The sequence below is a fragment of the Schistocerca americana genome, chromosome 4 (assembly GCF_021461395.2).
Source record: "Schistocerca americana isolate TAMUIC-IGC-003095 chromosome 4, iqSchAmer2.1, whole genome shotgun sequence".
NCBI classification, from domain to species: domain Eukaryota; kingdom Metazoa; phylum Arthropoda; class Insecta; order Orthoptera; family Acrididae; genus Schistocerca; species Schistocerca americana.
In genome coordinates, this window is record NC_060122.1 from 181,857,765 (window position 1) to 181,872,215 (window position 14,451).

At 38.4% G+C, this 14,451-nt stretch overlaps 2 protein-coding genes across 2 annotated transcripts in view; one reads left to right on the forward strand and one right to left on the reverse strand.

Moving 5' to 3' along the window:
* Positions 1-5,605, forward strand: part of LOC124612904 — a 61,759-nt gene extending 56,154 nt beyond the window's left edge. The window contains exons 4-6 of the mRNA XM_047141376.1: positions 106-232; positions 4,904-5,077; positions 5,158-5,605. Of these exons, the coding sequence (XP_046997332.1) occupies positions 106-232; positions 4,904-5,077; positions 5,158-5,291 (435 nt within the window). The 3' untranslated portion in view covers positions 5,292-5,605. The remainder of the gene's footprint in view (positions 1-105; positions 233-4,903; positions 5,078-5,157) is intronic.
* Positions 1-14,451, reverse strand: part of LOC124612903 (phospholipase DDHD2) — a 200,643-nt gene that overhangs the window by 172,816 nt on the left and 13,376 nt on the right. The window lies entirely within an intron of this gene.

A 14,451-nucleotide genomic window follows, 5' to 3' on the forward strand; every position in this document is an offset into this window, starting at 1 on the left:
TATTAGCTATCTGTATCGCTGAGGGATGCAAGCCTCCCCACCAACAGCACGGTTCTTATATATACTATATAATATAAAAGTTGTATCAAAGTTTATGGTTTGCAGGTTGTAGACACAACTCAGCCATCTGTAAGTCACAGAATCACCAAAAACTGTGATGGAGCACTAGAACCTACTACATGCTCTTACAGAAATTGGACTTTTGAAGCTACAGTGAAGGATGACAGTTCTGGTAAGGATGAACAATGTAATTTATTATTTCTTTCACTAAATAAAACGTCCTGTTTATGCAATGTGACATTTAAATTTACCATCATCTTCTACAGTTTCCAGCCCTTGGCTGAGACTATTTAGAACATAAGCTTCGCAATTCTTTCCCTGTCCTCCCACCATGTTTATCTCTCCAATCCATCCCAATCTTCTCCCCTCTCTTCATGAAACATTCCTTCACTCCAACAATCCATCTGTCTCTTGGTCTTCCCCTAGGTCTCTTGCCTCCTATCATCATTTCGTGGGCACATCTCAGTATCCTGCCAACTCCTATTCTTTTAACATTCTCATACTGTCTTAAGCTTGTCTTTTCTACGACCTCTTGCAGGGGCTTCTCTTTCACTATTTCTCTCACTGTCTCATTTCCTACTGTATCCAGTATTCTAAGCCCTTAAGTCCTACATTTGAAATATCATTTCACAAACATGTATCCTGCTCGCCTGTCTCTTCTTTATTACCCACATTTCTGATGCAAGTAACCTTGGCTTGCCTTTCCCTTACATTAACCTTACTACTATTCCTCCCGTTGTCTTTTTATTATGCTCCACACGTACTTGAAGCTTTCTGCTTTCTTCAGTACTTTTGCTCCAATACTTATCTCCACTGCTACTCTCCTCTTATTCCTCATTGTTGCCATCACTTCACATTTCTTTGGATTAAATTTTCAATTCACACTGTCCCACATTTTTCTCCTATGTACTGATTTAGTCTTTCTTCCACCCTCCTCTTCCATTTTCTCAGACCACTAAATCATCTGCAAACATCATATTTTCATCTCCTATTCATGATTCCACTCCTGTCATTACCTCATCCATAATAGTGATGAAAAGTATAGGGGATTCTGCATGTCCTTGCTTTAGTCCATCTTTATGTTCAAACCATTGTCTTATCTTCTCCTACTTTTACACAATTCACACTTACTTGATAAATTTCCTTTATTCTTCTCATCATCAACCTCAAAATTTCTCTTTTCTGAAGGGTCTCCAAGTCCTTGCTTCTATTTACACTATCACACGCCTTCTCAGCATCCAATAATACCATTACTATATTCTTACAATATTCGTAGTTTCTCTCTTAGAGCAGCCTTACCCTAAAAATGTCAACTTTCCTGGACAGAAAACAACATTGTTCCTCTCTCAGTGATCCCCCCCCCCCCCCACAACACTATATTCTATATTTTCTTTTCCTGGATCTTCTCAAGTACCTTGACAGCATGACAGAAAAAAAAATTCCACAATAATTTTAACAGTTTACTACAACCCGTCTTAGAAATTTTCACTATGGTTCTCTTTTTCCAGTCTTCAGGTATCTTCTTTCTTTTGATACTGTTCCCATATCCCAACAGAGCCACTGCTCTTCAACAATGCCAACTACTCTCATCATCTTCACACTTATTTCAGGTAGTCCATGTGCTTTCCCTCCTTTCATGGTTTTATCACTTCCCAGTTACGTACATCTCAGCATCCACTACATTCCCTCGCTCCTCATTTTCCTCTTCCATATTTCCACTGGGGCTCAGTAACTCTTCAATTTATTCACTTCACGTCTCCTTAACAATGTATACATTCCCAACTTCTTGTTCTTCTTTACTAATCATCCTGACATTTTCCATCTAGCTTCTCTTCTTAGCCTTAACCATTCCATAGTGGATGTTCTTACTTCCCTCACTGCCCTCTTTAATCATTTTTGTCCACTCTTCCATCCATTTCCTCTTCTCTCCTGCGACTGTTCTCTTAGCCACTTTCTTCTCAGTGTATTCATTTCTTGCTTCCTCTGTTCTCTCCCGATGCCATATACTACACGCACAAACTAAGTTGATACGTGAAGCGGTGGCTGATGGGAGTGACCGTAAGACATCTTCCATTTACAGTCACTCACATCAGCCCCCACACCAAGTGTCAGCTTGGTTTGCATAGACAGTACAAAATGTTTTGTTTTTCTTAGCAACATCCTCCCTGAGTCTATTATTCCACAAGAGTGCTTCGTTCCACTTTTTCTTATCACTGATTCTTTCGTGCACTTTTCCTGCTGCTTCCACAATAGTAGTTTTGTTTTGAACTTCCCCATTCCTCCTCTGCCGACTGCATTTCGTAACTCAGTAGATTGCCATTTACTATTTTATGAAATAATTCTTTACATTTCTCTTCTTATAACTTTCACACTCTTGTCCTTCTTTCCAGTCTTTCTGGCTCCTTTGCCTTTTTAATCCCTCTAATCGTCACTGCCTAAAGACAATGATTATTATATAGGGCTTTGGGTGGTATTAATTTGATATCTGTGACTGTTACCTTTGTGACACAGTCACATATTATGTAGTTCACAACATATTTGCTCAATAAATCATAGCTGTACCATGTTACCTTATGACCTTCCTTCTTTGTAAGCCTGGTATTGCCTACTGCTAGCTTGCTCATTTTACAAAAGTGTAACAATTTTCATCATCCATGTTTCTCTTTCCCCAACCTTCCTTTCTTCCCCTGAATATTTTACTATTTCCTTCTTTCTTAGACAAACTAAAGTATTACTTCTGTAAAACAAGGTTTATTTGTAGTTATCTTCTTGGTGTCTATATTTGTCTGTCCAGCTTCTGTTACTGCACTTCTGCTACTGATGAAATTGGAACAGTTAATTTCTCTGATGAATGGGTAGTAAGGAACTATTGTTGTTAAGCAGCATTTACTACCCAGGAGCATACATTTTGTATCAAAAGAGAAATGGTAACTTGTACTAAAAAGTTCCTGCAGAGCAGCTAATTTTGAAAAATCTGAGGCTATGTCAGCTTAAACAAAGGCCCTCACATTCTTCACACTGTCTACTTCTCCAGTTACTTCCATCCGTTAATTTCTGTGCTTCCTGAATATGAAGGAATTCAGTGTTGAAGAGCTGATTAAAATAAGCTTCCCAAATTTCCTGCATTTGGCATTTGCCCTGTGGTATTTTGCCATCCTTTTACTTTACGCTCCTGTAATGTTTAGTGTTTTAGGCAGTTCTTATCTATGCATTGACCAACCAATTTGTTTCCTTATACCCATCTGGCATTTCAAGTGGATCATATAATTCCTGATAAGGTTCTCTCTTTGGGGGTCTAACAGTTCTATTAGCTTTCCTTTTGATTGTCACACGTCTCACAATTTTCATCTAACACAACGGCTTCCCATTTCTTTAGGGCTGTATTCTTCTCTTGTGCTATCATCGTTCTTGTCCACAGTCTTATGTCCTTGTCAACATGTCACAGTCTAGGTTTTATGACAACAAGAGTTTCCCTGTCTGTGGTGGTAATGCTGTACCCAAATGCTAATCAGGTAGATTAATTTGTGGTAGTACAGATATATGAATTGCAATTTTACACTAAAATGCTGCTCCCTCGTCTCTTAGTTGTCACTATTTGGTTTTCTCTGGGCTGCTGATACCACTGTATTGCTTACTTCCGTTTCCCATAAAGTATGCTAGGAAAACCTATCTCACTGGTATTTCCACAACTGCTGCAGCTGATGAGGAGGCTGGTATGCTTCTTCATATAAGTACAAGGATTCTTATTGCACAGCCATTTCACCACCTACAATTTGATTTCCCTGGTAATCATGCCCAACCTACAATCTCCCATCATGTCTATTAAGGCACCTTCAAAGCAGTAAGACATCTTCAGGACAAGCAGATGGTTTTTTTTTCTAAAAGTCATGTTTTCTAAAGTCCTATCTAGGAGGCATAAACAGATCACATGTGGAGCTGGTGAATGGAGGTATGAATGGTGACATATGCTAGACAGAGAATTTTTTGACGTAAGAGTAGTTTCTCACACATAACATGTGCTAAATGTTTCACAGTAAATTATATTTGCAATTATCTCCAATTTCCCAGGATTTCTAGCCCTTTAATATGTCTTCTGTAAACAATTATTCGATGAAATTTGGGGCACTGTACAATTCACAACTACACCCACTCTGTGTTCTAATGCTGAGGCTTGGCACTTATATTAGTGGTGGCTTCTTTTGAGCTATCTAACTTAACTAATTTCACTCCAGCGCTGGTAGCCCTGCATACTTCTCATGTCGGCTCGGCAATACTAGTGCGAGTTACCTATAGTAGATAACCTATCATCTCACACACTCATTCCATTGATATCTTACATACTACAAGTAAATCAACAACTGGTTTGTCACCCCAGGTTGGCATCAACGTCTATGTTCACAGCTTCATCATCCAAAAGAAACTCCGCACATCTGTAAATGTTGGGTCTCTTACGGATTACTTCCCACTGCTTGATACCTTGTGTTCACTTTTACAGCTGTCACTAATCTACTATATTCCTGACACACAAGAGGGATAAGGGACTTTCTGCAGAAATCTGTCTACACAACTAAACATATTTTTGCCCACCTGTCAATAGACACTTTAAATGAAAACCTGTCATTTCACTGCTGATCTCATTTACTTATCAAAATAATTTACAAAATCAGTGATTACATGTGACACAGATGACAATTTTAAGACACAACAAAAGTTATCTTTACTTTATTTGTGATATTATTTTGTTATTATTTTGTGTGTGTGTGTGTGTGTGTGTGTGTGTGTGTGTGTGTGTGTGTGTCTGTGTGTGTTCACTGAATATTTGCATTTTTTTTTTTTTTACCAGGAATACGCAAAATAACAACACAGCCTGTTCAACTACAAACATCAGACCACTTAGTGATGGGCATCAGAGGCACAATAACATACCAATATAGTGTTAGTTGCTGCATTAATGAAGTTGAGATATTAGTCACTGACGTAGCTGGAAATTTTGTGAGATACAAAATAAATGTTTTGGGTAAGACAATTGGTTGAAATTATACAATACTATATTATGCATTTTTGTATTCTCACACTTTTTTCTCGGTTTTATTACAGGATTTACTCTTGGAACTGGTGAAATTATAGCTATTGTGTTGGCTGTTATAATTATTATATTGTTAATCGTTTTAATAATTGTTTGTGTACACCAAAAGAAGAAATCTCATAGTTTTCCCATGTCAAGAGACTGAACAGAATCACAAAGACTTTTCTAAGAAAGAAACTTAAATAGGATTATGTGAACTTTTTACACATATGAGACTCAAAAAATTTCTAGAATCTTCACAGTGCAGCAGCTGTCTATTGCGTACATTAATGTATTTTTGACAGACTAATTTTCTGTAAACATTTTTCATTTAATTTCAGTTTGCTGATTTGTACATGGTCCTCTACACCTACAACAATGGGCAGGACTTGTTTGATTGTGCAAAAGAAGATAAAATTTTTTTAACTTATACTAATTGTAACATGATTTAGCTGCTTTCTTCATCATCATTATTATTATTATTATTATTATATGTACCATTAGATATTATTCAATTTGTATGATGTATTAACATCAACAGTGTGCAAAATGTTTGAAGATGAAATAAATAAATAAAAAGAAAATGCACTGCTAATCCCCCATTCACTCATCCCTGACATCCCCTAACATATGACTCACACCATTTCTCATTTCCTTTAAAAATCCACCATCGCAAAACCTTATTCCAGTATCTGCCCCCCCCCCCCCCCCAATCCTGAGGAAAAGTTATGATAACAACACCACACACACACACACACACACACACACACACACACATTTTGGCAACCTGAGACACTTACACAGAAAATACTAGCAACGATAATGTGCATTATGAAGCATCTGAAGAAAAGAATGTGCGTGAAGCAAACAGTTGTAAAGGAAATGACTTAAATCATTTTATCATGTGAACTGACATAATGACAGCCAACAATGAAAGAAGAATGGATATGAAATCTAACATTGCAAAAGGAAAAGAAGATCAGCAGAAGTCATTAAGAGCATGGGTAGAACTAAAATGCAGGAAAAGAAATGGTGTGAATGATGGGTTAAGAAAAGAAGATGTGTGAGAGATGACTGCATAAGTTATGTGTAAACTTGCTTACAGATACCTAAAAACCTGTCTACAACCTATAAAATTAGAATTTATTTTGATTAACATGCATCTGAAAATTAACTTTCCCTTCAGGGATGTTTAAAGATGAACTTTCCCTTTCTTGTCCTTGTGCGCAGATTTTATGCTGGCCCCACTCTCTTTAATATATGTATTTTCACAGTATTTTATATAAGTTATCAATATCTGAATAATTGCAATGAGTGTATTACTGCTATCCACACTTCACAATTCAAAATTCATGGATGAAAGAACCACCTGTGAGACAGTTCATTATATACAACACGAGTTGCAGAAGATTTTAACAACTAAAGATGTCGAAACAGTGATTTGGCAAATGATAGTAGCACCATTTTCAGAATAGCATGTAATTTTGTTGTCTGGTTGCTATTCTTAGCTATTGTATCAGCTGAGATACTAAAGCTAATATATTTTAATGAAATGATACACATTTTATAAGAGGATCTGAAAACTCTTATAAAACTGATTACAATGATTTTGCACAAAACTATCCAAGAAATATGTTAAAATTGAAAGGCAAGACAGCCAAAACCTGTTACTGCAGTGTAAACACTGTCCAATTATTGTAGTGTAAACATTGCCAAGTTTGATTCTCATAACTAGTTCCAATATTACATTAAGCCTTTTGACCCTTCACTTGTTTCCATAAAATCTGTTCACTTGAACAGAAGTATGCACATTTGAAATAGTTTTGATGAGCACCTAGAAATGCGCAAACATTGTCAAGCAACCGTACGTTGGGAAAGTACTGTTTTTGGAACTATGGCCACAGAGTGCCTGGCAGTTGGTGATGAGAATGTAGAACTTTGTACAGTAAGCATAACAGCTTGAGTGTTTTCAGTAGTGTTGTGCTGTCAGGCAAAGCTACTGTTGTGTTGTGCTGTGCTGTATGACAGAGTCTTGGCATCATGTGCTGTGTAATGCCAGAGTCAAAAAACGTCTCACATATTGTAACAGACCCTGCATATGAATTTAGAACAGCTGCAGCTCTCACTTATCAACTTAAGGAGTTAACATGTGATAGTTTAATATGTGTCTGCACTGAACAGGTACTAACTGGGGAAATTTGGGATAAAAGTACGCATCTACATGCTTGCCACAGATTGGTTGTCCTGTTGTTTTGGTCTTCAGTCCAGAGACTGGTTTGATGCAGCTCACCATGCTACTCTATCCTTTGCAACCCTCTTCATCTCTGAGTAACTGCTGCAACATACATCCTTTCAACTCTGCTTAGTGTATTCATCTCTTGATCTCCCTCTAAATTTTACCTTCCACACTTCCCTCCAAAAATAAATTGGCAACCTCATGATGCCTCAGAAAGTATCCTACCAACTGATCCCTTTTTCTAGTCAAGTTGTGCCACAAATTACCTCTTCACCAAATTCTACTCAGTATCTCCTCATTAGTTCCATGATCTACCCATTTAATCTTCAGCATTATTCTGTAACACCACATTTTGAAAGCTTTTATTCTCTTCATGTCTGAACTATTTAATGTCCATGTTTCACTTCCATAAATGGCTACACTCCATACAAATACTGTCAGAAAAGACTTTCTGACACTTAAATCTACACTCGATGTTAACAAATTTCTCTTCTTCAGAAATACTTTCCTTCCAATAGCCAGTCTCCATTTTATATCATCTCTACTTCAACCATCATCACTTATTTTGCTCCCCAAATAGCAAAACTCATCTACTACTTTAAGTGTCTCATTTCCTAATCTAATCCCCTCATCATCACCTGGTTTAATTCAATTACATTTCGTTATCCTCATTTTGCTTTTGTCGTTGTTTATCTTACATCATCCTTTCAAGACACTGTTCACTCCATTCAACTGCTCTTCCAGGTGCTTTGCTGTCACTGACAGAATACAATGTTGTCAGCAAACCTCACAGTTTTTATTGCTTCTCTATGGATTTTAATTCCTACTCCAAATTTTTCTTTTGTTTTCTTTACTGCTTGTTCAATATACAGATTGAATAACAAGAAGGAAACGCTACAACTCTGCCCATTCCCTTCCCAACCGCTGCTTCCCTTTTGTGCCCCTCAACCCTTATAACTGCCATCTGGTTTCTGTACAAATTGTTAATAGCCATCTGCTCCCTATATTTTACCCCTGCCACCTTCAGAATTTGAAAGAGTATTCCAATTAACATTGTCAAAAGCTTTCTCTAAGTCTACAAATGCTAGAAATGTAGGTTTGCCTTTCCTTAACCTATGTTCTATGATAAGCTGTAGGGTCAGTATTGCCTCACTTGCTCCAATATTTCTAGGGAATACAAACTGATCTTGTCCAGGGTCGGCTTCTACAGATTTTCCATTCATCCATAAAGAATTCATGTTAGTATTTTGCAACTTTGACTTATGAAAGTGATAGTTCAGTACTTTTTCACACCTGTCAACACCTGATTTCTTTGGGATTGGAGCCTGTCTCATACATCTTGCTCACCAGATGGAAGAGTTTTGTCACGAGAGGCTCTCCCACAGCTATCAGTAGTTCTTGCAGAATGTTGCCTACTTCTAGAGCCTTGTTTCAACTTAGGTCTTTCAGTGCTCTGTCAAATTCTTCACACAGTATCATATCTCCCATTCCATTTTCATCTACGTCCTCTTCCATTTTATGCTATTGCCCTCAAGTACATTGCCTTTGTATAGACCCTCTATATACTCCTTCCATCTTCCTGCTTTCCCTTCTTTGCTTAGGGCTGGTTTTCCATCTGAACTCTTGATGATCTCCAAAGGTCTCTCTAAATTTCTTGTAGACAGTATCCATCTTACCCCTATTTACATATGCTGCTACATCCTTACGTTGTTCTTTAGCCCTCTCTGCTCAACCATTTTGCACTTCTTGTCAATCTCATTTTTGAGACATTTGTATTCCTTTTCATCTGGTTCATTCACTACATTTTTATATTTTCTCCTTTCATCAATTAAATTCAATATCTATTCCATTACACCAGGATTTCTACTAGCCCTTGACTTTTTACCTACTTGATCCTTCACTGTTTCATCTCTCAAAGCTACCCACCCTTCTTTTACTGTATTTCTTTCCCCCTCTTGTCAATCATTACCTAATGTTCTCTCTGAAAGTCTCTACAACCTCTGGTTCTTTCAGAACACCAGTATTGGTTCTCTTTTTAATGATGTCCTCCTGAGTAGTTGCCACCCGGAGGTCCGAATGGGGGCTATTTTACCTCCGGAATATTTTACCCAAGACGATGCCATCACCATTTAAGCATACAGTAAAGCTCTTCTACTGTGACCATAATTCTGTAAAAGTGGATTTTTGAGGTGTTTTGTTCAATTAATCTCCTCCCCCTCTTACCCTCCTCTGATCTGAATATTTATTCCTCCCATACCCTAGCATGACTTCACATTAATATTCCCCCCCCCCCCCCCTTCTTCTGGCACTAAATATTCAATGAAGTAGTAAGTGCAGACAATATTATGAAAAAAGTGCCTGCAAATTTATTCCTCATTCTGTTCTGGTACACTAACTTGTAATTCAGAATAAACGGGTACAGAAAACAGTCTACACTGACAACAAGCAGTTATATACTACTAAGCATGTTTAACAACTTGTGAAACTTGTTTCATACAAAGACCATTTGCATCTCCTCCAAACAGCAATGCTGTTGTGTTCTAGAAATGAAAATTGGCCCATGGTACTTGTTTGACTCTTGCCATCCACGTGATTCTCCTGAAATTATCTAACTTTCATTCACTTTCTTCAGTTGTTCTCTGTCTTTCACCCATCTCCAATGGTATCTGTCATACTTTTTGAATCATCACATTCTATTTTTTGTATAGTTTCTCTTATATTATGTCAGTAATCAGTAACCGTGTCATTATACTTTCCCTATTAGTTCCTTCTATCCTCTGCTCCCTCAGCCATTTCTAGTTTTCTTTGTTTTTTACTGCTGGCTTCACTTTGATGTTTCTTCGACATTTTATCATTACAGATCCAAAAACATCCTGTACCTTGGAGTAGTTGTTCTCAAGTTTGAAACCTATCTGTTGTGGTTCACTATTAACTCCTCCTCTCTGTAACATGTTCTGGTGTATGGAGAAGCTTTTCCTTTCTTCCATTACAGTAACTTCCACCATTACGTTTGCAAAATATGACTGTGCCAAAATATAAGTATCACTGCTACTACAAATATGAAAAAAACTTCCATAAAGTGTTATCTTTGAAGTATAAATTGATAATGGAAAGACATTGGTAGAATATAAATAATTTAAGAAGTAAATGTAACAACTCATGAATAGTTGAAGCACTGAGTAATCAGTGGCACATAAACAAGACTGAGAATGCAGCTAGCTTTCACAAGAATCCCTCTTCAGAGCTGTAGAGTACCCTTATGTCATATGAAAATGAGATAGATGGACAAAATGTAAGTAAACTGTTTATCGCTTCAAAATTAACCTATATAACAGTTAATACATTTATTCGAATGTGAGATACGAAGATTAGAGGTGCACTACAGACCTCGAACTATGCCTGCCCTGAACCAATGTCTTCTGCCTCTTCCACCATTGGGATGCTATTACCATCCTCTTCCACCATTTGGACAATTGATATCTGGTTCAATAGAGACTGAAACTGAATGGCTCCCTCAGGCCTTGAACCAAATAGAAAACAGAAACATAGGCACAACTGTCCCCAAGTGTGCAGCTCTTCATCCGAAGCAAATCAAGGGGCATGGATGTCTTTCTTCAGGGCTCCAAAATCGTATTGGGGGAGATCAGGGCACTACGTAGAATTTTTAAGGGCTTCCCAGCAAAAATTCTGCAGCAGGTTCACATGTTGTCAAGGTTGTTTTGACTATGCTGCATGATTATGATTTTTGCTGGGAAGTCTTTATACATCCTCCAAATAGTCCCTATCGTTCCCCATGTGATTTCCATATTTCTGGAGCCCTGAAGAAGGGCATTCGTGGCCATATATTTGCTTCAGACAAAGACGTGTTTGCCTGGGTACAATCATGGCCCTGTATCCAACCACAAACATTTTTCCATGAAGGAATTGACTGTCTTGTCTCACAGTGGGATAAATGTATTAACATTTATGGCAATTACATTTGAAATAATCAACAGATTACTGATTTTTCTCCACCTGTTTCATTTTCATTTGATTGCCCCTGACAAAAACACATTTGGCTGCACAGGTACAATGTCCCGGCTGACTATATTGTCCTGACTACATTGCCCCAGCACTATTAGTCCACTGGGTTAAAAATACATAGATACACTCTGCCCAGCAAACACTCATCAAAGAGGACTAACCAATATTACTAAGCAAAGGGCATCTCAAAAGGACATTTCCTTGTGAGTGTAGTCTTGAATTACATTATGCTTTTCAAGGGTGCAATTGTCACTTTGCTAATATTTTGCCACAATGGAGTTACATCTATGTAACATACCTATTTAACAAGGATATCTTTCTACATTCCACACTTTTTGTATTTTCTTCAAAAAATAAAATAAATCAAATCTGAATTTCATAATGTAATGGCATCCAACCTCAAAAGGATAATAGCATTTGGGTCAGTGCTGGCAACATCCGCTGTGGCTGAAAATTCCCACTCAAGAGCGGCAGTTCCCATGCAGTTATACCAACCAACTCTGTCCACATCTACCGACTGCACCACTGTCGGTGGCTCAGACAGACATGGAATGCCCACCCTTGCCAATCCCCCAACCCCGCATGAGTACAACTTGCTGCCCAGGTCACCAGAGGCAGATCCACTGGATGCGGGCATGAAGGTGGAGTCCTCACTGCTTCCATCCAGTCAACGGCCTTTAGTGCCACGACTCTTCCTATTCTGCCAGTTCGCCTTCCCAAGCATTGTCCTGGGCTCTTCCAGTCCTAAGTGCCCATTTCAGGTAGGAAGGATCAGATATTCCAGCCCGGAGAGTTTGAAAGCCTGCTGTAAGGTGCGGACCTTGATGATGGCTACTAGACCACACTACATTAATCCAACAGCACTTCTGTCAAAACTGCAGTGCTGTCTATGAAGACACGCCCATCCTGCTGACTTGTCAGCACCCATGGCCAATCTTTAAAGCACGCAGTGCAGCCACTCAGTCAGTCAGTTGTAACTTCTCTGCAATATTATACTGATCTCGCAATGTACCGTTGTCTTGGTTCTAAATTCGCTATGTCTTAGGTTTAAATCTTGGTTAACTCACAGGACTTGTTATTCTGTCATGTCATCTCCAGTGTCTGTCTTTCCCTTATTGTTGTCCATCTGTCTATTCTCTGGCAGCTCACTGTTGACACCCATGGCCAGTCAGCCCCTCACTGCAGGCTCTCAAGTCGTTTCCAGTTACCTTTAATTCCGGCCACTGTAGTGCACTGATTCTTCTTCTTTTGCACTGCCTTATGTTACTGCCACTTACTTGTATCAGACATCATCTGTATTTTTTTTTTCCTCTCTCTACAGCCTACTCTTGATTTTTTTACCCCAGCAGCATCACATTGCAAGGCCCAAGGGTCTTATCTACTAGAGCAGACATCAATGCTTCAGATGGTGGAAGAGGATGTTACACAGCATTCCAATGGTTGAAGAAGCAGAAGACATCACTTCAGGGCAGGCAGGGCACAAAGCTTATAGTGCAACTCCAGGACACAAAAGTGTAGTTTCCTATGACTACAGGATTACTGAGGGCAACTATTAAGTCATATCACACACATATTTGGGCATAACCATGGTTAGATATTAAGGAAACAATCACATCACAGGTAAAGGCAGTCTATCTACAAAAGAGATTGCATTCAAAATGCTATGGCCCATACTGGATACTGCTCAAGCATATGAGACCCAGAACGGAAGAATATTCAGGAGATGTAGTCCATTAATAAAGGCGGTATCTTACAAAACTCTCATTCAATCAATATTTGATAATTGCTCATCAGTCTGGGATCCACACAAGATAGGATTGATAGAGGAAATAGAGTCGTCAAAATGACAGCATCATGTTTTGTTACAGGTCTCTGAGATTCTTAGCCAACTAAAGTGGGCGATCTGCAAGATAGGCATTCTGCATCATGATGTGGTTTACTGTTCACTACCAAATCACATACTTTTCTGGAAGAGTCAACCAATGTGTAGTTTCCCACTCCATATTTAACAAAAAGACCATGTAGATAAAATCAGAAAAATCTGAACCCACTTAGGGGCTCACACCAGCAATCATTCTTCCCACGAACTATTCACAACTGGAACAGGAAAAGGGATAAGTACTTTCTGCCACACACCATAAGTGTCTTGCAGAATGTATAAAGACATCAGAGGACTAGCAGAAGACATGAAGCATATACAAAGAATAGTGGCATAGTTGGTCACAGACTTTTTCGATTGGCATGAAAGTTTAACACGTTAACACCCTGAGTGATACTACACATTTCACAATTTTAACATTCCTAAACATCTAACTTGCAGATATCAAGCCAATACAATTAGACAAGTAACAGTTCACACTGAGGCATATAAGCAGTCACTTCTCCCAGGCTCCAGCCTTGAATGGAATGCAAACGAATCATTTACCAAGACCTATAGTGCATGATAGTAATGTGTTGTCATTTTCCCAAGTTCAACATCTATACCAGTCTGGAGGCAGTTTTCCAAGGAGACTGGAGTTATTGCAAGGGGCATAGCACATTTTCTCGGTTCAGGAGTTAGCAGTGTGTTTTCAAGAGTGTACAGCAATGAAGAGCAAAACTATATTATGTACTATATTATTATTATGAATATAATAGAGGGAAACATTCCACATGGGAAAAATATATCTAAAAACAAAGATGATGAGACTTACCAAACAAAAGCGATGGCAGGTTGATAGACACACAAACAAACACACAAAGTTCAAGCTTTCGCAACAAACGGTTGCTTCATCAGGAAAGAGGGAAGGAGAGGGAAAGACGAAAGGATGTGGGTTTTAAGGGAGAGGTAAGTCCTTCCGCTCCCGGGATTGGAATGACTCCTTACCCTCTCCCTTAAAACCCACATCCTTTCGTCTTTCCCTCTCCTTCCCTCTTTCGTGATGAAGCAACCATTTGTTGCGAAAGCTTGAATTTTGTGTGTATGTTTGTGTTTGTTTGTATGTCTATCGACCTGCCAGCACTTATATTATTATTATTATTATTGTTATTATAAGTTATCTGAATCAACCTGTGTATAAATCAAAGA